General features: G+C 40.3%; 1 protein-coding gene across 10 annotated transcripts in view; it reads left to right on the top strand.

The window, feature by feature from the left end:
- Kmt2c (lysine methyltransferase 2C) overlaps window positions 1-23,566 on the top strand; it is a 203,292-nt gene that overhangs the window by 50,540 nt on the left and 129,186 nt on the right. For all 10 annotated transcript variants that reach the window (XM_090333583.1, XM_090333576.1, XM_090333579.1 and 7 more), the window contains exons 3-6: window positions 12,707-12,845; window positions 14,849-15,046; window positions 18,874-19,022; window positions 20,696-20,805. In XM_090333583.1, coding sequence (XP_090189709.1) covers window positions 12,707-12,845; window positions 14,849-15,046; window positions 18,874-19,022; window positions 20,696-20,805 — 596 coding nt within the window. The remainder of the gene's footprint in view (window positions 1-12,706; window positions 12,846-14,848; window positions 15,047-18,873; window positions 19,023-20,695; window positions 20,806-23,566) is intronic.

The raw sequence follows: 23,566 nt of genomic DNA, 5'->3' as shown, positions 1-23,566 counted from the left end.
GAGTATTAATTAAAATGAGAATGAGTGGTTTAGGAGGGGTTATTTTAAGTGTTAGCATAGTTCTACTAGTGAGAGCTTCTTGTCAGACTCTTCCTTTTGAGTCCTCTTAAATATCATCCAAAATTCTGCTGAGCTTGTTGCTCATTAGAAACAGCATTTTCTGGGCCAGGAGCCTGGCCTAATGGTAGAGTGCTCGCCTAGCATGCATGAAGCTCTGAGTTCAATTCCTTGGTACCACATACACAGAAAAAGCCAGGGGTGGAGCTGTGGCTCATGGGGCAGACCACTAGCCTTGAGGTCCAGGACCGTGTCCAGGCCAGGAGTCAAGCCCCAGGACTGGGAAAACAAAATACAGGCTGTAGACATAATATTTCATGTAGCTTCTATTGGGAATAATTGGTTAATCGCTTTAATGAGTCACTAACAATTCTGTATGCACACACACTGGTGAATGTGAGCTCATAATGGCACTTCTAGATCACCTGTAATATTTTATAATCGGCATTGTTATTTTTAAAGGTGATGTACAGAGGATTACAGTTATATTAGTCAGATAACAAGTCCTTCCCTCTCCCCTTTCTTTTTTAGTTTCCATGTGCCTATTATCCACCCTTCGTCCATTCCATTCGTGTGTGTGTGTGTGTGTGTGTGTGTGTGTGTGTGTGTGTGTGTGTGTAAAAGAGACAGACAAAGTTCTTAGTTTTTTGTTTTGTTTTTTTTTCCTCTGCCACTTTACCACTTGAGCCACAGCTTTATTTCCAGCTTTTCCTAGGCAAATTGGAAATAAGAATTTTTGTTGCTTTTGGTCCTGTGCCATCTTAGTGCATCCTGGGCTGAGTATTAAAGGTGGCTGGGAAGCAAAAGGAGGGGAAGGGGCTGTGAATGGCAGCCTGTTCAAGGGCTTGCCTCTGAGCACCTAACTTCTTCTCACTAGGCCTGTCACCACACACTAACAATGTGCCAAGCCTTTACCACATGGCTTTTGAGGGGATATTCAAGATCCCAACTACCGCATCATACTGCCTGGACTTAGGTGTAAATATCTTAGATTATCTTTTGGCCTGGAAATGTTACTTTCAGCTGTTATCTAAGGACCATTGGCTCTAATTTAGTTGTGACTTTCAGTCACAGAAAAGATGGGAGTCTTCCTCTAATAAGATACATAAATTGTTATTCCAAAGCTTCATACACATTTTATAGATAGATACATAGATAGATCACTTTAATTCAGTTACTTTTTGGTCCATTAATGATTTAGCAAATGGTTATATGCATGAGCTTAAAATATGTACGTTTGTCTTAACACCCTATATATCTCTTCATTTTCAAGAAAGAAATTTTAGTGATCATCATTGTTTAAATGTAGATGTCTCAACCCATTATACAGTTTAAGCACAACTGTTAATTAATACCAGGCTATAGTAGTATGTCACAATGATAAAGCTTGGTTATATAGCTTAATTTTTCTTTTTCGTTTTTCTTTTTTTTTTTTTTTTTTGTGGGTCATGGGGCTTGAGTTCGGCCTGGGCTCTGTCCCTGAGCTCTTCAACTCAAGGTTTCCACCCTACTCTTATATCTGAGCTCTTCAGTGCAAAGCTACTACCTTACCCTTGAGCCAAGCCTTACTTCCCATTTTTTATAGATTAATTGGCCATAAGAGCTAATAGTTTCAGATTCTTTAGTGTCCTGGCTGGCTTTGAACTGGGCTGGCTTTGAATTAGATCCTCAGGTTTCAGCCTCCCTAGTTGCTAGGATTACAGGCATGAGCCACCTGGCCCAGCAGCTTAGAAATTTGACAGCCTGCCTTCCCTCCCTCCCTCCCCAGTTTGTATTGCCATGGAAAGTTAAAATTGAGATTTCTTTTTTGATAAGTTTTTATTCCGGCACTTTTCCCACTAGTTTTTAGTGTGTTTTATATCTAGCTATAGCAGCATGGTGGTGCTCTCTGCCAGAATGTTCAGGCTCTCTACTTTGGTTACATGGTGAACTTTGTTTATTGAGAGAGAAAAACAAAGATACCATGTGGTAGGTTGAAGCCCTGTGGACTGAAGCAAAGCCCTACTGTGTGCACTGTTCTTGTCTTGGCTAATTTCAGTGTTTGAATTAGTACTTTGAAATTTTAGATCCTAGAGTAATGAGATGCTAGAAGCACATTTATAAATATTTGGTCTTTGATTTTTCAAAAAAATTTCAGTTACTGTTTGCTACATAGCCAGTCAACTCCTAAAATAGTGACTTAAAATAAGTATATCTCATGGTTTTTGTAGGACCGTAATTCAGGCCAAGCTTGACTGCACAGTTCTGCTCTTCAGGCATCACCAGATATCACTTGTTGTTCAGTGGATATCTGGATTGCATTGTTTAATTTGGGGGGGGGTATAGCGGGGAGGCACTAAGATTTGTACTAAGGGCTTTGCACTTGTTAGATATACTTGACCCCAGGCTTTTTTTGGGTGGGTGGGGGGGCAGTTCTGGGCTTGGGCTCAAGGCCTGAACACTGTCCTTAGGTTTTCTCAAGGCTAGAGCTCTACCAGTTGAGCTACAGCACCGTTTCTGGCTTTTTTCTCTATGTATGTGGTACCAAGGAATCAAATCCGGTCTTCATGCATGCTAGGCAAGCACTCTACCACTAGGCCAAACTCCCAGCCTGACCCCAGGCCTTTTTAAAAGTTACTTTTTCAGATAAAGTCCTAGCACCCTACTCTCCACCCCTGCCCCACTCCGTGCCTTACTTTTGCCTACACTTTTTAACCATGCTTGGCTTGCTCTTTGAAATAGTCTTGATACTCATCTTTATGGATTAAAAAGCAAGAAACACTTTATACCCAGGCCGATCTGGATCTTTATCCTTTTGTTCCTGTGGCTTGAACCCAGGTCTTGGTGCATTCTAGGCAAGCACTCTTATTACTAGGCCAAAATTTTGGTCCCCCTTATTATTTTTGACATAGGCTCCAGTTTTTTGCCCAGTCTACCTTAGTATGCTAGGTAAATAGCTATTCTCCTATTTTCACTTTTTGCTGTAGCTGGGATGTTTCTGTTGAGAGTCCCATCAGATTCCAAGCCTTAGATTTTTTTCCCCCAGCATTAGCTTTTATTAAAAGTCAACTTTTAAAATTTATACTTTTTATACCATAGAAATGGTTAGTTAGTAAGGGTCTGTGTATAGAAGGTTTTTACCTTTAAGAATTATTTCTCTTAATTAAAGAAATAAAAGGGAGATGAAGAAGGCTGGGAATATGGCCTAGTGATAGAGTGTTTGTCTAGCATGCTCAAAGCCCTGGGTTTGATTCCTCAGTACCACACACAGAAAAAGACAGAAGTGGTGCTGTGGCTCAAGTGGTAGATTACTCACCTTGCATGAAGAAACCCAGGGTCAGTGCTTAGATCTGAGTTCAAGTGCTGGGTCCGTTTTAAAAAAAATAACAACAACAAAAAAAAACGAGAGAGAGATAGAATGAAAATACATAAGCCAGAGAGTAGAACTGCTTTATATCCTCAAAAGTAGTACTGGTTTTGAAGTGTGTGAAAACTGTCTTTAGGTTCTAGAAACTTTCCATGATTGAGTTCTTCATAGTAAGTTATCACTGCACTTGTGCCATCTAGTGGCAAAAGTTTAACCACAGGTAGGACTAAGATTGGGGGTTGAACTTCTGCCCATTGTCCCTACCACAGGTTGTAGTGGCCTCCACTTTTTTGACTTCAGAGCATTTTGTGATAATGAATAATTGTTTATCTTCAGGTCAAATTTTAATTAAGGAGGAAGATGCCCTGGGTAATTTATTTAAAACAAAACACCTGTACTGAAGAATTTCAAGTCGGAAAAATGTCAGTTGTAGTTTCTACCAGTGTGGACTGCAGGTAGTTTGAAGAAGGAACACCCAGGAAGCCAAACATTTTACAGAGTGACTGAGGAGCTAAACTGGGACTGTTTCATTCTCTAGATACGGCATTAGCTGTAGTTTCCATCTGCATATTTGGCGAGGATTGTAGATGACTGATAGCATAGGTTATCGCTAGTCCTTCACGCAGAGCACCTGTGGACGGCAGCTCCATCCCTGGTGACATCATTTTCAGACATAGCAGTCTTTGTTGTATTTTTCTGCTGAAATATTACAGTGGGTTTTGTTGTTTTTGTTCTGCCAGCTTGAAGCTTGAACTCAGGGCCTGGGCACTGTCCTTGAGCATTTTGCTCATTTGAGCACGCAGCACCATTTCCGACTTTTTCTGTGTGTATCGTACCAAGTGATTGAACCAAGTGCTTCATGCATGCTAGGCAAGCACTCTATCACTAGGGCAAACTGTCGGCCCTGTGACAGTGTTTTGAAGAGTAAAAGGCTATGAGAAGAGGTACAGACATAAGCACTAGTTTAGTTGTCCTTACTTTGACAGTAAGGTCTTTTGTTGATGTAGAGAGATATTTCAAGATGGGCTCCATTATTATCTATACTTTAATATACTTAAAGATATTTTTTTCTCTTGTGTGTAGCTGGAACTGCTGCTTCTTAGGAAGAATTCACAATATTTTTTCTTATTGGTTAAAGAATAAAAGGGTAGGGTAGGATAGGGCGGTAGCCTTGAGCTTAGGGACAACACCCAGTTCCAGAGTTGAAGTGCCACTACTGACCAAACAAACAAACAAACAAATAAAGTAAATAAAAGAATGAAAAAGTATTCAAAGGTCTAGGCAGAAACTTTCTGAAAAGAGTGCAGGGGTATAACAGGAGAGAGACTTGAAAAGTGGGACTACATCAAAATAAAAGTTTCTGTATAGCTAAGGATGCTTACTAAGCTAGAAAGCCAACAGATTGGGAGAAAAAATTTACCTTTGTGACTTATCAGACAAAGGCCAAATATCCATAGTATACATGGACCTCAAGAACTAATCCCTTCCAATCACTAAATGGGCAAAGGAGCAGGAGAGACTTCTCAGAAGAAAAACATGAGGAAATACTCATTATTTCTGGCCACCACGGAAGTGCAACTCAAAGCATCCCCGTGATACCATCTCAGCAGTTAGAATGGCCAACACTGTGAACTCGAACAGCAAATGTTGGCAGGGATGTGAGGAAAAGAACTCCTATTGCAGTGCTGGTGGAATTATAAACTAGTACCGTCTCCTGGACAGATGTATGGAGGTTCTTCAGAAAACTAGCTCTTCCCTACAACCCAGCCGCTCGTGGCCATCTGCCCAGAACATCATGAGCCAGGATGCCATCAGTATACTTTTACACCCATGGTCACTACCTCCCCATTTATACCCATATTCAAGATAAGGAAACAGCCCTGGTGCCCTACAGTAGATGAAGAGGTCAGACATAATGTGGTACCCACACACAATGGAACTTTCTATAGCCATTAGAAAGAATGAGATGTCATTTGCAAGGAAAATGGATGGATCTGGAACAAATCATTTTGGTGAGGCAAGCCAACCCAGAGAGACAAATGGCACTTTCTTTTACATGCAGAAGTTAGATGTAAAATACACTCAGATATGAGAGAGACCAGAAGAGGATACTCAGGGGAGAAACACAAATGGCTATGTGCCTCTTTGTATTTATATAATATGTAATATATATTAGAAACTGCACACACAAAAACACACACACACACACACACTCGAAGATACAGAAATGAGGTCTCTTTGTTGTAGTTTTTGTTTTCTTTCCTTTCTGCATGACTCATTTATGTGTCTGTTTTTTTTAGGGGGTAGGGTACAGTACTTGAGGGAAAAAAGCTGAAAAAGTGTAGCAGTGGTCCTCAGTAGACAGTGAGTTAAACGTGAACTATGTAAGCTGGGCTTACAGGTGTGAGCCACGGCTCAGGAGGTTGAAATATGAGGATCATAGTTTAGAGTGATATGGGGCACAAAAGGACCTAAGACTCTTACCTCCAATTAACCTCAAGCAAACAGGAAGTGGGGCTTGCTTCTAGTGTAGGGCTGGCTCAAGGGTATCGCCCTGGCCAAGTTCAAGCCCCGTGACCCACCAAAAAAAAAGTTACCCTTAATAACCATTCAGCTAAATATCATTAGGTACCACAGTCTTTCCTTGCAAGGTTCAGAAACTACAGATTTCTACCATACTATATAGCCAAGAAGCTGCAGGAAATTCATCTTCAGGACTACTGTCCCATTTGGAAAGATGAGATGAATCACTAAACTCTCTCAAAGACAAGTGCTGTGATGAATCTATCTCATGAAATTACCTTCTCAAATGTGCTTCTGATCATATATTTATCGAATGAACTCCAGAAATTGAAGTAAGTGGTCATCTCTCCTTTGTTGTTGCTTTCTTTCCCTTGTTTTTCATTTATCTGTCTTTGGGAGGGTAAGGGGGACACAGAAATGGAAGAAAAAGGGCGAACAGATGCAGCAATAGTAATCACTGGATTAGTGAATTATACAAGTTATGAGTGAGAAACTCATGAGGAAAAACTGGGAGAGAATGAGGGAAAGGGTAACATTGTTCAAAAAATAAATAAAATGTACTCGTCACCTGACTTCTGTAACCAATCCTTTCATACATCACCTTTATACTAACAGTAAAACATGTTAAAGTATCTCCTGAAAAAAAGTTAAAATGCAATCTGGAAAGAGAACCAAAGTTCATCAGTCTTTGATTCTTTAGCAGATCTAGATTAGGAACCTGGGTTCAACTAGTATCATTAATAGCAGAAAAAGTAGAACAGGATGGACTCTCAAAGCCAGCTTTGCCACAGTCGTCCTGGAGACAAGTGGTTTGGACTCAATTTCTTTTACTAAATAATATATATAATCAATAAAATAACTGGAGTTTTAAAACTTTGGAAACCCTGTTTTTTAATATAGATTAAATACAAAAGTAAGCTAGGCGCCCATGCCTTACACCTGTAATCCTAGCTGCTCAGGGGGATGAGATCTGAGGACTGGTCCCAGTTCACTGCCAACTCAGGCAAGAAAGTCTATGAGACCCTTATCTCCAGTTAATTCCCAGATAATTAGGAGTGCTATGGCTCAAAGTTGTAGGGTACTAGCCTTGAGCAGAAAAAGCTTCTAGAGAGTGCCTAGTCCCTAAGTTCAAGCCGTGTCATCCCCAGAAAGCCTGATTCTAAAAGATTATGCTCCTGAAAACCAATTAACCTCCCATTAATTAAATTATTTAACATTTCCATTTCTTTCTTTCTGTAGAGAGACAGAAATACAGACATTGTTATTCTTTTTTTCTCCTTGGTTGTAACAATTAGAACTTTCTAAAATACGTTAGAAATACTAGACATTTTCCTTTTCTTGCTGGATTGGGGGAAGGAGGCATAAAAATAAGGTTATCATCGTTTTCCAGAAGAAAACAAGGTTAGCGATAGTAAGTGGTAGGCAGCACGTAATAGCAGGGGGCAGAACCTTGGAGGGAAGAGCTTCGGGCTGGTGCTCACAGAATGCGGCGCTAGTCCCCGCAATGGAGCTCTCTCGGCTTCCCGCCTCCATTCATTTTGTTTTAATTTTTGTATTGTTATAAGGGTGATGTCAAAGGTTACAGTTACATAAATCAGGTAAAGAGTGCAGGTCTTTTTGGACAGTATCACCCCTTCTGTCATGTTATCCCAGTTTTCCCCTCCCACCCTCACTCACAGGTTCTCTAATTCATTTTCAAGTGTCCAGTGAGTACCATGGCTGTGTTTGTTCCTCTTTGTCCCTCCACTTCTGTGAACCCTTACCCTCCTCCCAAAGGCATAAATATACAGAGCGAAAAGGAAATAAGACAGCAAAAAGGGGGGAAAAAACCCTCTTGTTTTCATTTCCTGGAGTTAATTTCAATAAATATTAATTTGTATAATTGGATGTATATAGGCATTGTGCCTTTCTGCTCCTCCCCTTAAGAATATCTTCCTTTGGTCTTACTATTTGTGAATGCTTAGGCCCCATTCTAAAATCTCTTTCCTCTTTCTGTCTACCTCTTTTTTACTACTTAGTAAGAATGGTACCAGGCGCTGATGGCTCATACCTGTAATCCTAGCTACTCAGGAGGCTGAGATCTGAGGAACGGGCTTCAAAGCCAGTCTGGGCATGAAAGTCCATGAGACTTTTATCTCCAATGAACCACCAGAAAACCAGAAGTGATGCCCTTGAGCTGAAGGTCTCAGGGATAGCACCTAGGCTCAGAGTTCAAGCCCCATGACTGACCAAAAATAAAGAAAGAAAGAAAAAAAACAAAGAAATGGAGATATTCCCACATGTATTCTGGAGTATTCTGAGTAGGAATAAATTGCTTCCATCATGGCATATTTATATATGGTCACTTAATAGTGCTTTGAATAATAAGCAGGCAGAAGATATATTTCCTTCAGAACTTTATTTTGTTTGGTGGTAAAAGCCATAGATAGAGATCAGGCAACACAGAATAACCTATGATTTCCCTAGAGCTACAGTTTTTGTTTGTACAGTCTGCTTTCCAAATTATTGCAGATTACTGGTCTATTAAATTCTTATATAGTATGAAAAGTGCCATTTAATTCTTAATTTTCACTATCATTGTCTTGCGGCTTGATTGACAAACTGCTTAAGTTTTTTGTCTGACAGCTCCCACTTCTAACCTTTTTTTTTTTTTTTTTGCCAGTCCTGGGCTTGAGTTCAGGGCCTGAGCACTGTCCTTGGACTTTCTCAAGGCTAGAGCTCTACCACTTGAGCCTCAGCACCACTTCCGGCTTTTTTCTATGTATGTGGTACCGAGGAATCGAACCCGGGTCTTCGTGCATGCTAGGCAAGCACTTTAACCACTAGGCCAAACTCCCGGCCCCTAACCTTTTTTTTTTTTTTTTCTTTTTTTTCTTTTTTGGTCTTGAGGCTTGAACTCTGCGCCTGGATGTTGTCCCTGAGCTCTTCAGCTCAAGGCTACTGCCTTACCCCTTGAGCCATAGTCCCACTTTTGCTTTTCTAGTGCTTAATTGGAGATAAGAGTCTCAAGCCTTTAAGGGCCGGCTGGCTTTGAGCTGGTTCTGAACTGCATCCTCTGATCTCAGCCTTCTGAGTAGCTAGGGTTATAGGCATGAATCATAGTGCCCAGCTTCCACTTCTAACTTCTTTGTTAACTAGTGAGTGACTCTGCTGTGACAGATTTCAAGACACAATAGTGACATACATAAAACTACATTTTTTTCCTCATGCATTATAATGTCCGTGGTAGCTCCTGATTGATGAGTCTTCAGCTGTGTTGCTTGCTGATGATCAGGTTTCTGCTGCTGTACTTCTCTGGAGTGCTGCCTTGTTGGCTGCTTTTCCCATTCCAGTCCATAGGAAAGGGGGATATAAGTTAGCCAACAGCAGAGCGCTTTCCTTTCACGTGATAGAAAATGGCAAGGTCACTTCTAAGCAATTGTACTGACATAGACTGGACATGAGTAGCTGCAAGGAAGTTGGAAAATAATGTGTCTGATGAGGCCAGAAGCAGTCTCTCTTGAAACTTGAAAAGAATAAAGGAACATATGGATTTTTGTCCTAGGCTTGTTTTCACATATTGTGGACTTGGGTACTTTTTGGTGATAGAAATTGCATCTATTTTCTCTCTGTGATGTATTCATTTTGGTCTTGTGGTCTTTTGTCATATATAAACTAAAAGTTTTATTGTAAAATCGGTAGGGTGTTTTTTGTTTTTGTTTTTTGCCAGTCCAGGGGCTTGAACTCAGGGCCTGAGTATTGGCCTTGGACTTTCTCAAGGCTAGAGCTCTTTCATGTGAGCCACAGTATCACTTCAAGCCTTTTCTATGTATGTAGTACCAAGGAATCAAATCTGGATCTTTGTTCCTGCTAGGCAAGTAGTCTACCACTAGGCCAAATTCCCGGCCCCAAAATCTGTAAATTTTTGTAAGATCCAATTTTATTTTTTCAAAAATACATATTAAGTAGTTGTACAAAGGATTGTAATTCAACAAAGCAGTTTATGGATACATTTGATTAATTGGAGATAAGAATCTCATAGACTTTTGTGCCCGGTCTGGCTTTGAACCTCGGTCCTCAGATCTCAGCCTCCTAAGTAGCTAGGATTACAGGCTTGTGCCACTGGCACCTATGACAAACATAGGGAAATTAAATGGAAGTGGCTGTATAAAAACCAGGAAATCAGGCTTAGAATAGAAGGAAACTCAGTGAGACTCTTAATGGAAGTAAAATGGTGGCTTAAGGTGCTAGATAGACTGCTGGTCTTGAGCAGAAAGTTCAGGGAACAAAGCAAAGGCCCTGAAATCAACCACCATAACAGGCAGGAGTGGGGGGAGGTGGGGGAGGAGTTGGGGGCAGGGAGATTTGGATAGGTGCTGGTGGCTTAGCCTTCATTCTAGTCATGCTAGAGTCTGAGATCTGAAGATGATGGTATGAAACTAGCCTGGGCAGGAAAGTTTATGAGACTCTTAAAACTCCAGTTAACCACCAAAAAAAGGAAATGGAGCTTATACCTTATTGATGGAGTGCTTTCCTTGCAGAAAAGCTCAAAGACAATGTCCAGGCCCTGGATTCAAGATCCCCAAGTCCAGCCAGTCTGCAACATGGCAGGACTAGATGTACAGACAGCATAGGAAGGTTGTTAGAACCTGGTTGACAATTTAAGTTCTTCAAGGAAAAATGTAAGGGATGTGTGTAGGCTGTATTCAAATTTAGGGTTCTAAAAGGAACCAGACCTGGGCACTGTCCCTGAGCTCCTTTTGCTCAAAGCTAGCACTCCACCATTTGAGTCACAATACCACTTCTGGCCTTTTCTTTTTCTTTTTGTCAGTCATGGGGCTTGTACTCTGGGCGTGGGCCCTGTCCCTGAGCTCTTCAGCTCATGGCTACTGCCCCACTCCTCAAGCCACAGCCCTACTTCCTGTTTTATAGTGGTTACTTGTCGATAAGAGTCTCAGGGTTTTTAGTATCTGGGCTGGCTTTGAACCGCGATCATCAGATTTCAGTCTCCTGAGTAGCTAGAATTAAGTCATAAACCACTGTGCCTGAAACTTCTGGCCTTTTCTATTTATGCGTTTCTGAGGAATTGAACCCAGGGCATCATGCATACTAGGCAAGTACTCTACCAGTAAGCCACATTCCGAACCCTGTTTTCTAATTTTATGACTAAATAAAAGAAATGATTTTGTTTAATATTGAATAATTAGTAGTATATGGTAAATTGATAGCTGAGACTTGTTCCTATATTTCCAAGTCTTGTTTCCATGCCCCCCCCCCTTTTTTTTTTTGCCAGTCGTGAGGCTTGAACTCAGGGCCTGAGCATTGTCGTTGGTTTTTTTTTTTTTTTCTCTCAAGGCCAGTGATTTGCCACAGCACCACTTCTAGCTTTTTTCTATGTTTGTGGTACTGAGGAATTGAACCCAGGCATGCTAGGCAAATACTCCTGACTCATCCATGGACTTTTTATAATTAGAAATAGAGGGCTGGGTTTGATTCCTTGTTACCACATAATGGATAAAAACGCTGGAAGTGGTGCTGTTGCTCAAGTAGTAGAGCTCTAGCCTTAAAGAAAGCCCATGCTCAGGCCCTGAGTTCAGTCGCCAGGACTGGTGTGTGTGTGTGTGGGGAGAAAAGCTTTTCCCTGAGGAAGATTCGAAGTGAATTTTGAAGCTCCTGAATTGTTATTAATTATGTTGCCATCTGTGAGTAGTGATGACAACAGTTACTATAGGATGGGCATGTTGTAAAAGGAGGAAGGTGATGGAGTTTGGTTGTTCCAAAGTGTCATTTCATGAAGTTGGTGGTAAAAGGATAGGAAAATGCAGAAGAGCAGCTTGAAGAACTTTTAAGATTGGTGTTGGGAAAATGTAGAAATGTTTAAATGTTTTCAGTTGATAAATCTTTGTGTTCCAGCCAAGAACATGAATTGCATGCATTGATAGAGAGGTAGCATCCCTTCACTCTGGTAACACAGGGTGAAAAACAGAGGGAACATACCACTTTTTTTCTTTCTTTCTTTTTTTTTTTTAAAGAGAAGCATGTTAGGTGTCAAGGTTGCCTTCTGAAAAGATATGTAGGGCATTTACGGTTACAGCCCTGAGGAGAACTGTAAAGTACAGTAGAATGAAGGACTGATCTTTTCAAGTATTTAGCTTTTAGAATGACTAATTAACTAAACTGTATCATGAATGTTTTAAATTAATGGTAACTTCAACTTAAAGAAATATGAAGCTATAGGCCAGGCCTGGTGACTCATTCCTGTAATCCTAGTTACTTAGGAGTCTGAGATCTGAGGATTAGGGTTCAAAGCCAGCCTGGGCACTAAAGTCCCTGAGACTCTTATCTCCAATTAACCACCAGAAAACTGGAAGTAGCAATAAGGCTGAAGGAGTAGGGTGGTAGACTTGAGCTGAAGAGCGCAGGGACAGTACCCAGGCCCAGAGTTTAAGTGGTGGGGGGAGAGGAGGGAAGAAGCTATGTTAAAAGACATCATGTTTTGTATATCAACTACTAGGATTTTGAAAAGGTTCTAAGCAGTTAGTATTGGGCTGAGAATTCAGAGGCACAGGAAATTTGGCACAAGGAAAAATGTACAATGTTTTACATTATTTTGATTATAGTTTTGTTGAAGCAGAAATAAACAGTGCTTTTCGGTACACAAACTGTTCCTGTCTTGGTGAAGTATTGTCATTTCTTGTTTGTTACTTTCAGTGCTGGGTGTGCATTATAGATAACTGCATCAGCGATGGACCTCAGCACACAAATGATTGACTCCATGTTCTCTTGTTTACTGTGGAGCAGAAATCAAAGAGCAGTCTGCCGAAGAGGATGCTGAAGCAGACGCAGAGAGCAGCAAGCAGCCAGCCCCAGCTCTGCAGCAGCCTGCGCCTGAGGAATCTGCAGACTCCCTCGTCTCTGTTGGGGTGGAAGCTAAAATCAGGTTAGAAAACAAAGAAACTGCATTAGAGATTATTGACCAAAAGAGAAAAAAAGAGGCAGTGATTTGGATGTAGAGAAAGTTCTGGGAGGTGAGTTTAAGATGTTAATGTGGACGGGATTTCATTATCCAGTGGTTTTAAACCTGTGTGTGTCTTTGTGGTCCAGGGTGACCATGGGCTTCAGTGATGGTACGTTAGGCTAGGATGTGGCTTTGGCTGACTGTGACAAGGACAGAAGGCTGTGCTGTGCTGTGCCTGGGCCAAGTCATGACCATGGCACCTGCCTAGAACCACGTTTGATGCTGAACCTCCATGCTGATGTTTCTACTCTTACTCCTTAGTTCTTCTCTTAATTTATAGGATAGTGGATTTTATTATGGCCATTTTCACACACACACACACACACACACACACACACACACACTTTTTTTTGCCAGTCCTGGGCTTGAGCTCAGGGCCTGAGCACTGTCCTTGGGCTTTCTCAAGGCTAGAGCTCTACCACTTGAGCCTCAGCACCACTTCTGGCTATTTTTCCACATATCAAGGAATCAAACCTGGGTCTTTGTGCTTGTTAGGCAAACACAGCACTAAACCATACTCTCAGCCCTACATCTTGTATATTTTAAGCATGTCTCCCCTCATTGTCATATCCTCCCATTTTACTTATTTTTCTCTTTATCATTTTTTTGGGGGCGGAGGAGGCGGTCCTGGGGCTTGAGTTCAAGGACTAGATGCTGTTCCCTGAGATTTTTTCTCTTTTGTGGCAGGGAGGTTCCGGGGCTTGAACTCTGTGCGTGGGTGCTGTCTTTGAGCTCTTCAGCTCAAGGCTATGCACTACCCTTGAGCCACAGCCCCATTCCCAGTTTTCTAGTGATTAATTGGAGATAAGAGTCTCATGGCTTTATAGTGCCTGTTCTGGCTTTGAACCCCAATTCTTAGATCTTAGGTAGGATTATAGGCAGGAGCTACCTCCCAGCTTTCTTGGACATTTTCTTTGCTCAAGGGTAGTACTCTGCCACTGGAGCCACAGCTTAACTCACAGCTTTTGAGATGAGTCCCTCAGAACTTCCTGCCCAGCTTGGTTATGAACTGTAATCCTTAGATCTCAGTATCTTAGTAGCTGGGATTCTAAGATATGTGACCCCTGATACCCTGCTCCCATTCTTTTTTCTTTTCTTTTTTTGCCATTCCTGGGGCTTAAACTTATGGCTTTGGCACTGTCTTAGAGCTTTTCTTATTTTGCCTAAGACTTATGCTTTACCACTTGAGCCATAGTACTGTTGTCAGTGTCTAGTTTCAGCTTTGAGGTCTAATTTTTTTTTTGGGGGGGGTTTCTGCCATAAGACTTGAACTGTGGGCCTGGGCACTGTCCCTGAGCTTTTCAGCTCAAGGCTACCGCCCTACCCCTTGAACCACAGGGCCACTTCTGGTTTTCTAGTGATTAATTGGAGCTAAGAGTCTCACAGACTTTAGTGCCAGTGCTGGCTTTGAACCATAATCCTCAGATCTCAACGTCCTGAAATCTAGGATTACAGGAATGAGCCACCACACCTGACTGAGGTTTTTATTTTTTCGGCCCTATTTTAAGGCAATGAACAAAAAAGGAAATTATTAATATTTTGGGATACTTGGATTATCTTGAAATAAACACATTTGCATTTACAGTGCTGGTTTTTTCACTGAACTCTAGACTCCTGTGTCTGTCGGCTTAACATGTCTTTGTGGAAGTCCTGCCTGAAACATTGCCACGCGCCTGCTCTTTCCCTGGCCTCCCCATCTTAGCAAATAACACCAATATTCTACCCAGCTTTTGTCTACTTCTGTAGAATTATAAGATATTCTTGAAAAGGAGAATTGTCGATAGAAATTCATTTTTCTTGTGATAATCACAGAATTATAAAAATAAATATAATTTTTTAAGTAGAAGTACCTAGAGTCTGTTACTAAAAGTTGTTGAATAGAGACTTTCCTTCATTTGCCTTCCTCTTTTTTTCATTTTTTGTAGTGAACAGCTCTGTGCTTTTTGTTACTGTGGGGAGAAGAGTTCCTTAGGACAAGGAGACTTAAAACAATTTAGAGTCACGCCTGGACTTGTCTTACCTTGGAAAAACCACCTGCCTACCAAGGACACTGATGACAGCAGCAGTGGGGCCTGTGAGAAAATGCAAAATTCTGCTCCTAGAAAACAAAAAGGACAGAGAAAGTAAGTAGTTCTGAATTTAAATTGTTGATATGGAATAATAAGACTCCATCTACTTTATTTTAATTGTAGTGTTTATAAAAAACTCACATAGGGGTTGATAACTGCCCAACATTTTCCCATATAGTTCACATTCAGACAATACTTTGTGAGTCATTATTAACTCAGCAGTCCTTTTCTCAGAATTTTTTTTTTACTTCAGTGTGCATTAATACATCAGTTTGACAAGAAAAAAATTTTTTGGAGAAAAATTTAGAGTATAACATAAACTGAGAAGGAATTCATAAATAGAAAGAAGGCAAAAACTAACCAAAGAATTTCCTTTCCTCCTTCTAAACAGAGTTTTAGTTGTTTTTGTGACGGTAATAATAATAGCAGAACTAGCCTTATTTTTCCAATTTGGGTCTTTCATGACAGTTATTCACTTTTTTACTTATGTCCTCATTTTATTAATATATTTATCTACTTGATGTTTTAGACTACTGAGCTGTCCTATAAAATCTTAATCATAATATAGTTCCCTTTCCCTATATAAATAACTTTTTAAAAATAAATTGTATTGTTGCTACATGTCTTTATTCATATTGTAGTTACATAAAATTCTTATCTTATGCTGGGTGTCATGGCTGATGCCTGTAATCCTAGTTAGTCAGGAGGCTGAGATCTGTGGATCCTAGTTCAAAGCCAGCTCGAGCACTAAAAGAACTGAAGACTTATATCTCTAGTTTGTCTCCAGAAAAAAAAGCAGAAGTGGGACTGTGGCTCTGGAGTAGGGCGATAGCCTTGCGCTGAAGAGCTCAGGGACGGTGCCCAGGCCCAGAGTTCAAGCCCCATGACCCCCCCCCCCCAAAAAAAAAATTCTTGTCTCATGTGCCTTTTCAATGTTTTTGTACAATTGTATTTAAAGGTCATTTTAATATAGGCATGCAACTCTGCTGGTGGGGTAAGAGAACTTTCTATATTGATGAGAAAGTGTAAAATTAATCTAGATTGAAAGTCTTAACCAGCTGTGTTCTTCAGGGTGGTGGTGCAATCGCTGAGTGCTTATTGGGTTTATATCCAAATTGAAATACTGAGCATTGTTGTGCTGTACTAATTTGATTGGCTCATTGTTTTGAATGTCTGCCAAGGCCCTAACTAACTCATAGGAGGAAGTGAAACAATAACAAGTAAGACTCTTATTAAAAAATTTAAGGTGGAGCAATTAAGGAAGCAGGGAAGGTTGTGTTTGGAAAGTTTTGAAGGTCATAGCTAGATTATATGTAGGCGCCACCTAAAAGTAATGAGTAATCATATGTTAATAGAATATATCAAAGAGTGCAACAAACTTAGAATGTTTGTTACTAATCAGGAAATTTAATGGTCTGACTGAGTAATACATCTTCATAGTCTATCTTAAATAGTGGCAATTAGATAAAATCTTGGCCTGGGAATTAGAAATTGGCTTTATTTGCTTAGTTATTTTATTACTGAAGCTAATTTTTTAGTGAAAAGTTTCATGTGTAAAAATAACTGGCTTAATGAAAGTTACATAAGTGCTCACATGTTTATTAAGTAATGGCAAAAAGTCCATTAATGAAGAAGAGTTAGAAAATTTGGTAGTTGTTGGATAGTTAAATAACGACAAAAATAAATTGTAGTAATGAAATATAGCAGTTAATTTTTAAAGAACATGACAAAGGAAGATTTTTAAAATTTATTTTATAATAACTGTGCCTTATTATATTCTCTAAATGTTGAATCAAGGATTCTTTATTTTAAATGTCACCTAATGACATCTGATGTTGTGTACGTTTACATAGAAGCCAGTCTCAAGATAAGAAGGTTGAGTTTGACCACCATACCTCTGTTCAGGACCTGGCTGCTAATCTACTAGTTGGCTGTCTCACCGGTCCTTGCATCTACCTCTCTCCTGTCATTCATGCAAAAGCTGCACTCTGCCATGCTTTAGTTTTGATAGGCTTGGGACTAGCACTCTGCCACTTGAGCCACAGCACCACTTTTTTTTTTCTTTTTTTTTGCCAGTCCTGGCCTTGAGCTCAGGGCCTGAGCACTGTCCTTGGGCTTTCTCAAGGCTAGAGATCTACCACTTGAGCCTCAGCACCACTTCCGGCTTTTTTCTACGTATGTGGTACCGAGGAATTGAACCCGGGTCTTTGTGCATGCTAGGCAAGCACTTTAACCACTAGGCCAAACTCCTGGCCGACAGCACCACTTCTTTTGGAGATAAGAGACTCACAGACTTTTCTAGGCTGGCATCCAACTGCAATCCTCAGATCTCAGCCTCCTGAATAGCTAGGATTACAGGCATGAGCCACAAGTGCTGCCCAAAATGTTAGTCTTTTTTTCTCCCCCCAAAACAATAATGTTCAGCAGTGAACAGTATGTTTGTAGAATGGAGATTGCATTTACAGGAAAAAAATAGTTCTTATTTTTCAGTGGCCATTTATAGAACCCCAAATCAAAAGGTGGTAGCACTGTATGTTGAACTTTTTTGTGCATTTCTGATGCTGAATAAAAACTGGTTATTTTTGAAATGATTTGGCATTTAAATGTACTTATTGAAATATGTAATACTTTTTTTTCAGTGGTTCCAGATACATAAAAATTTAGTGCCCCTCATACAAAGTGCAGTGAGTTATGATCTTCATTCAGTAATGATTTAATCCAGAGTTATCAGTTAAATAGTATGTATTAGGAAAAGATTTCAGCTTTAGTGGTAGTCATCTGGTTTCCCATATTTAATGTTGAATATAATAGCCATCTCCCACATGCTAGATACTTTATCCAATAATCACTTCTTAATGCTATAATTTTAACTATTATATACTACTATGTACTGAAGCAATGTGATGATTATGATTCCCTGTACCCTTAGTAGCTCTTGTACTTTTTGCTTTTATTTCTGCTTTGTGAGGGTATAGTACTGATTAACACAGCTTGCAGTGTCATGTCACAGGGCAGCTGTTGAGACTTGTCCAGGAGAGGATAGAAAGTTCCACCTTACCTGTTGTCATTTTCCCTGGATAGCAATCCTTCTTTACATAAATTAACAGCCACTTCTGCCATGCCAGATCTCTTTTTGTTGTTGTTGTCGCCAGCCTTGGCTTGATGTCAGAGCCGGAGCATTGTCCTTGGGCTTTCTTAAGACTAGAGGTCTACCACTTGAGACACAGCACCACTTCTGGCCTTTTCTGTGTATGTGGTACTAATGAGTCGAACCCAGGTCTTCACACATGCTAGGCAAACACACTCTACCAGTAGGCCAAATTCCTGGCTCCATGTCAGATCTCTTTTAAGATAAAGTACTATTTTATGTGTTAAAACATGGTTCCTTTCTTGAATGAGTCAGTTTTTTGTTTTTTGGTTTTTTTTGCCAGTCCTGGGCTTGAGCTCAGGGCCTAAGCACTGTCCTTGGACTTTCTCAAGGTTAGAGCTCTACCACTTGAGCCTCAGCACCACTTCCGGCTTTTTTCTATATATGTGGTACCGAGGAATCGAACCCGGGTCTTCATGCATGCTAAGTAAGCACTTTAACCACTAGGCCAAACTCCCTTCCCTTGAATGAGTCAGTTTTTAAAGTACATTTAAGACACGGGAAAATTAAATTTATAGTTGTTATTTCAATACTTAAGGGTTTAGGGACACTTGGTTGTTGCTTACATGAAATGATTTTATGTTATACTGTGAGTAATATCAACAGATGCATACTAAAAGTTTTGATTTGGTAGTATATTGTACTTAAATTATACTTAAATTGTTACAGAATGAAATGTTTTCTGCTTATTTCCACTTTCACAGTTGTATATCTTATGTTACTTTCTTTGCAGAGAAAGATCTCCTCAGCAAAATGTGGTGTCTTGTGTCAGTGTGAGTACCCAGACAGCTTCAGAAGACCAGACTGGAAAATTGTGGGATGAACTCAGTCTGGTTGGCCTTCCAGATGCTATTGATGTCCAAGCCTTATTTGATCCTACAGGTAGGGGCTCTCTTCAGTAACAGTTGCCTCTTGATTTGGGAAACATTTAAATTTTAGCACAGTGGCAAGTCTTTCATAGTAAATATTTTCCCCTTAGAAGTAACTAGGATCATATCATAAAAGTAGTCACTATTAAGTATACCTGACTAGATTAAAGAAATTTTCTGTGTGGTTGGTGGCTCAGTTGGGAGAGGGCTAGCCAGTGAATGAAAGCGGCAGGTACTAAGTTTGAGTCATGTTTATCTAGTTTATTTAAAATCTACTCAGTGCCAATACAAGACAAGATCTTTATAAAAACTTGTGTTTACGCTGATGTAGATAATATTGCCATGGATGCTTGACGATTTAAGAAAGAGAAGTTTTTTGTTTGTTTATTATTATTATTTTTTGTGTGTATGCTGATCCTGGGCCTTGAACTCAGGGCCTAAGCACTCTCCTTGAGCTTTCTCAAAGCTAGACCTCTACCACTTGAGCCATAGCACTACTTGCAGCCTTTTCTATGTGTGTGGTACCAAGGAATCAAACCCATCAGATCTTTGTGCATGCTAGGCAAGCACTCTACCACTAGGTCAAACTCCTGGCCCCAGGAAAGAGAAGTTCTTAAAGGGATATGTGAAAATGAGAACACGTAAGGCTGGGTATATTTCCTGTGAGGAAGAAAGACAGTTGTTCTTCCCTATATGAGCATTTCCTCCCCCCTTGTGTATGTGTGCGTGCAGGAGTACACGTGCACACGCATGTGTGTATGTGCATGTGGATATGTGTGTATTCACACATTCGTGTGTGCGCTTGCATGTGCAGGCCCCTCTGTATGTGCCTGTTCTAGGGCTTGAACTCAGGGTTTGGGTATTGTCTCTAAGCTTTTTTGCATAATGCTGGCCCTCTACCACTTGAGCCACAACTCTGCTTCTGGCTTTTTGGTAGCTCATTGGAAATAAGAGTCTCATGGACTTTCTCTCCCAGGTTGGTTTCAAACCACAGTCTTCAGATTTCAGCCTCCTTAGTAGCTAGGATTACAGGCATGAGCCACTAGGCCTAGTTTAGTCTTTATTTTTATTTTAACAGTAGAGTGACTCACACTCAGAATATGGTGCTGCTGGGAATTTAGGTCTGTGTTATGTTTCAGTTAAACTTCAGAGTGATTGATGTGGTTCAGGTGCTATGTGGTGAAAAATTAAAGACCTGAGCTGTTATTGATAACTAATGTGTGCCTTTGCTCAGAATGCAAAATGTATGCAACATTAATTTTCCATATATTCCTTTGTCATAAACAAAATATTAATGTCTTTTCATTTACATAGACTAAAGAAGTAATATTTGAATAAGATGACTAGACATTAATTTTATTTCTTAAAGAAATACTAACTCATTAGTTTTCAGACTTTCCTGTATGTAAGAATTGGAGCCTGTCAGATGTGTATTACTGGGTCACACCACAGGCATTTGGATTTGGTGGGTCTTGGTTCTGTCTGGAGATTTTTCATTCCTGTCTAGTTCCCAGATTGGCATTGAGGCTGCCCCGTCTGTCTGGAGCACAGCTCAGGAAGGGCTAGTGTGATGCCTTCATAGACACAGAGTACATGGTGTATTTATAGACTTGCCTTTGAAGTTTGATGTCTCCGTGCGTTGTATTGCTATTTTGACCTTTATATGTTGCTGTCTTCCTGTTTCAGGCACTTGTTGGGCTCATCATCGTTGTGTGGAGTGGTCATTGGGTGTGTGCCACGTGGAAGAACCATTGTTAGTGAACGTGGACAAAGCTGTTGTCTCAGGGAGCACAGAGGTGAGTAGAAGACACATTTAAACCACAGTTTCCCAGTACTGATTTTCTTCAGTATATGTACTCCCTTGGACAAATTGTACATTCAGCGATTACCATGGTATCGAACTTTTCAAAGAACGAAAGTTGTAACTTATATTATAGGGTAGTATTTACAGATGACTGTCTCATAGTGTGTTAAGCTGCTCAATGTAAGTCTTAAATGTTTTGCACAAAAATAAACAACCTGTACTTAAACCCATGGGGTTACTTTTTGTTGTTGTTAGCCATTACTGGAGTTATTTTTTGAATAGGGTCTCCTGCCTGTCTTATGTGTGAAGATTGGGTCATGATAACTTTTTCCTGTGTTCTGGTCCCACACTACAGTCCTCCAGCTTCAGCCTCCTCAATAACAGGAGGCAGTAATCATCACAGCACCATTTCCAGTCTTTTCCATTATGTAGTACTGAGGAATTGAAATTGGTCGTCTTGCTTGCTAGGCAAGCACTCTACCACTAGACCAAACTCTTGGCCCTTGTGGTTACTTTTATTTATTTACATTTTTTGGTCTGTCATAGGGCTTGAACTCTGGGCCTGGGTGCTGTCACTGAGCTCTTCAGCTCAAGGCTATCACCCTACCCTTGAGCCAAGCCCAACTTCCTGTTGGAGATAAGAGCCTCAGGTTCTTTTGTGCCTGGGCTGACTTTGAACCTTGATCCTCAGACCTCAGCCTCCTGAATAGCTAGGATTACAGGAGTGAGCCACGGCGCCTGGCTGGGGCTTGAACTCAGGGCCTGGGTACTGTCCTTGAGTACCACTTGAGCCGTAGCACCACTTCTAACTTTTTCTGTGTGTTACCAGAGAATCAAATTCAGAGCTTTGTCCACAATAGGCTGGCACATTACCAGTAGCCTGTCTGCCTGGCCTCTCTGACAAACATTTAAAATAGGAGAGACATAACATGACACATCTGGATCTACTTGCTTTTTTAAAAATTAAAATACTCAGTTAATCCTTTTGGCATTATCCCAAAGTAATATTGCATAGCCTGCCATTTTTCAGAGTTTGTATTTCTTTTTTATGTAATTATGGAATAAATAAAATAATTACTTCTGTCTATCAAGGCAGCAAACTGTGAAGTGATACTTTGTCACCCGAAAATTCGTTTTAAAATTATTTTAAAAATTATCTTAAATAGTTACACAAAGTTTCAATTTAGCAAGTCAGTTTATGGGTACTCCTTTTATTTTTGACAAGTCTCATGAGACAGCCCTTCTTAAAGGAACATTAACACGGAGTTTTTAACCACAGAAACAATATGGGCTTTAGTAGATACAATATAGGTAAAGTTTCCAAAGTATTGTTAAGAGAAGAACATATTGGGGCTAGGAGTTTGTCCTAGTGGTAAAATGCTTACATAGCATGCACAAAGACCGGTGCTTGATTCCTCAGTACCATACATAGAAAAAGCCAGAAGTGGTGCCGTGGCTCAAGTGGTAGAGTGCTAGCTTTGAGAAAGCCCAAGGATAGTGCCCAGATCCTGAGTTCAAGCCCCAGGACTGGCAAAATCAGAGAGGAAGGGAGGGAGGGAAGGAGGAAGGAAGGAAGGAAAGAAGGGAGGAAGGAAGGAAGGATGGGTGATTGATTTAAATAATTATTCCATTAGCTTTTTTCAGAATGACCTTATCCATGTGGCTGAGTAGCTGTCACCTTAAAAGACAGCCTCTTCTACAAATGGTGCTGGGACATCAGATAGATAACCTGCAGTGACTGAAACTGAACTCTCTTGTTCCCCTGTATAAAAGCCAACTCCAAATGGATCAAAAAACTCAAGTGATGAGACTTGAAACTTTTTTTTGTCTGTCAAGGGACTTGAACTCTGGGCCTGGGCGCTGTCCCTGAGCTGTTCATCTCTAGGCTACCGCCCTCCCCTTGGCCTGGATGTTATCCCTGAGCTATTCAGCTCAAGGGTACTCTACCCCTCGAGCCACAGTGTCACTTCTGGAGATTAATTGGAGATAAGAGTCAGATTTTCAAGTGCTAGGGCTGGCTTTGAACTGTAATCCTCAGATCTCTGCCTCCTGAGTAGCTAGGATTACAGGCATGAACCACCCTGCCGGGCTATAGACTTCAAATTTTTATTATAGTAAAATATAGGGAAATTCCTAGAAATAGTAAGGGTAAGCAATTATTTTCTGAATAAGACTCAGTTGCTCTGAAAATAAAAATTGACAAATGGAGCTACATCAAATTAACACTTTCTGCACAGGAAAAGAAACAATTTCCAGTACCAATAGAGAAATCTGTGAGAGAAAATCTTTGCCAGTTATTCAACAGATAAAAGGTTGATATCCATAATATATAAAAAGCTAAAAAATTGGAGCACCAAAAGTACATATAATCTAGCTAATATAAATGGGTTAGAGAATTGAACAGGCAGTTCTCAGAAGAAGAAACACAAATGGCTAGTAGACATGTGAAGAAATGTTCAGTATCCTTAGTCAGCAAGGAAATTGAAGTCAGAACTACACTAACATTCATTTTCAATGTATTTGGAATGCCATGCATCAAAGATGTTGCCAGTGAAAAAGGAAACCTCATACACTGTTGGTGGAACTATAAACTACTACAACCACTATAGGAGTTAGTATGGAATCTCCAAAACCAAAACACAATAAAAAGCACATCTACTTTACTATCACCCATTCCAGCATCGGGCATGTATCTGAAGGAGCGTTAGTCAGTTTACAGAAAGAGTCTTGTACCCCTATGTTTATTTTTTTTT

Source organism: Megascapheus bottae, chromosome 5 (assembly GCF_031878675.1).
Source record: "Megascapheus bottae isolate mThoBot1 chromosome 5, mThoBot2.hap1, whole genome shotgun sequence".
Taxonomy (NCBI): domain Eukaryota; kingdom Metazoa; phylum Chordata; class Mammalia; order Rodentia; family Geomyidae; genus Megascapheus; species Megascapheus bottae.
This window is presented reverse-complemented; position numbering and strand designations above follow the sequence as displayed.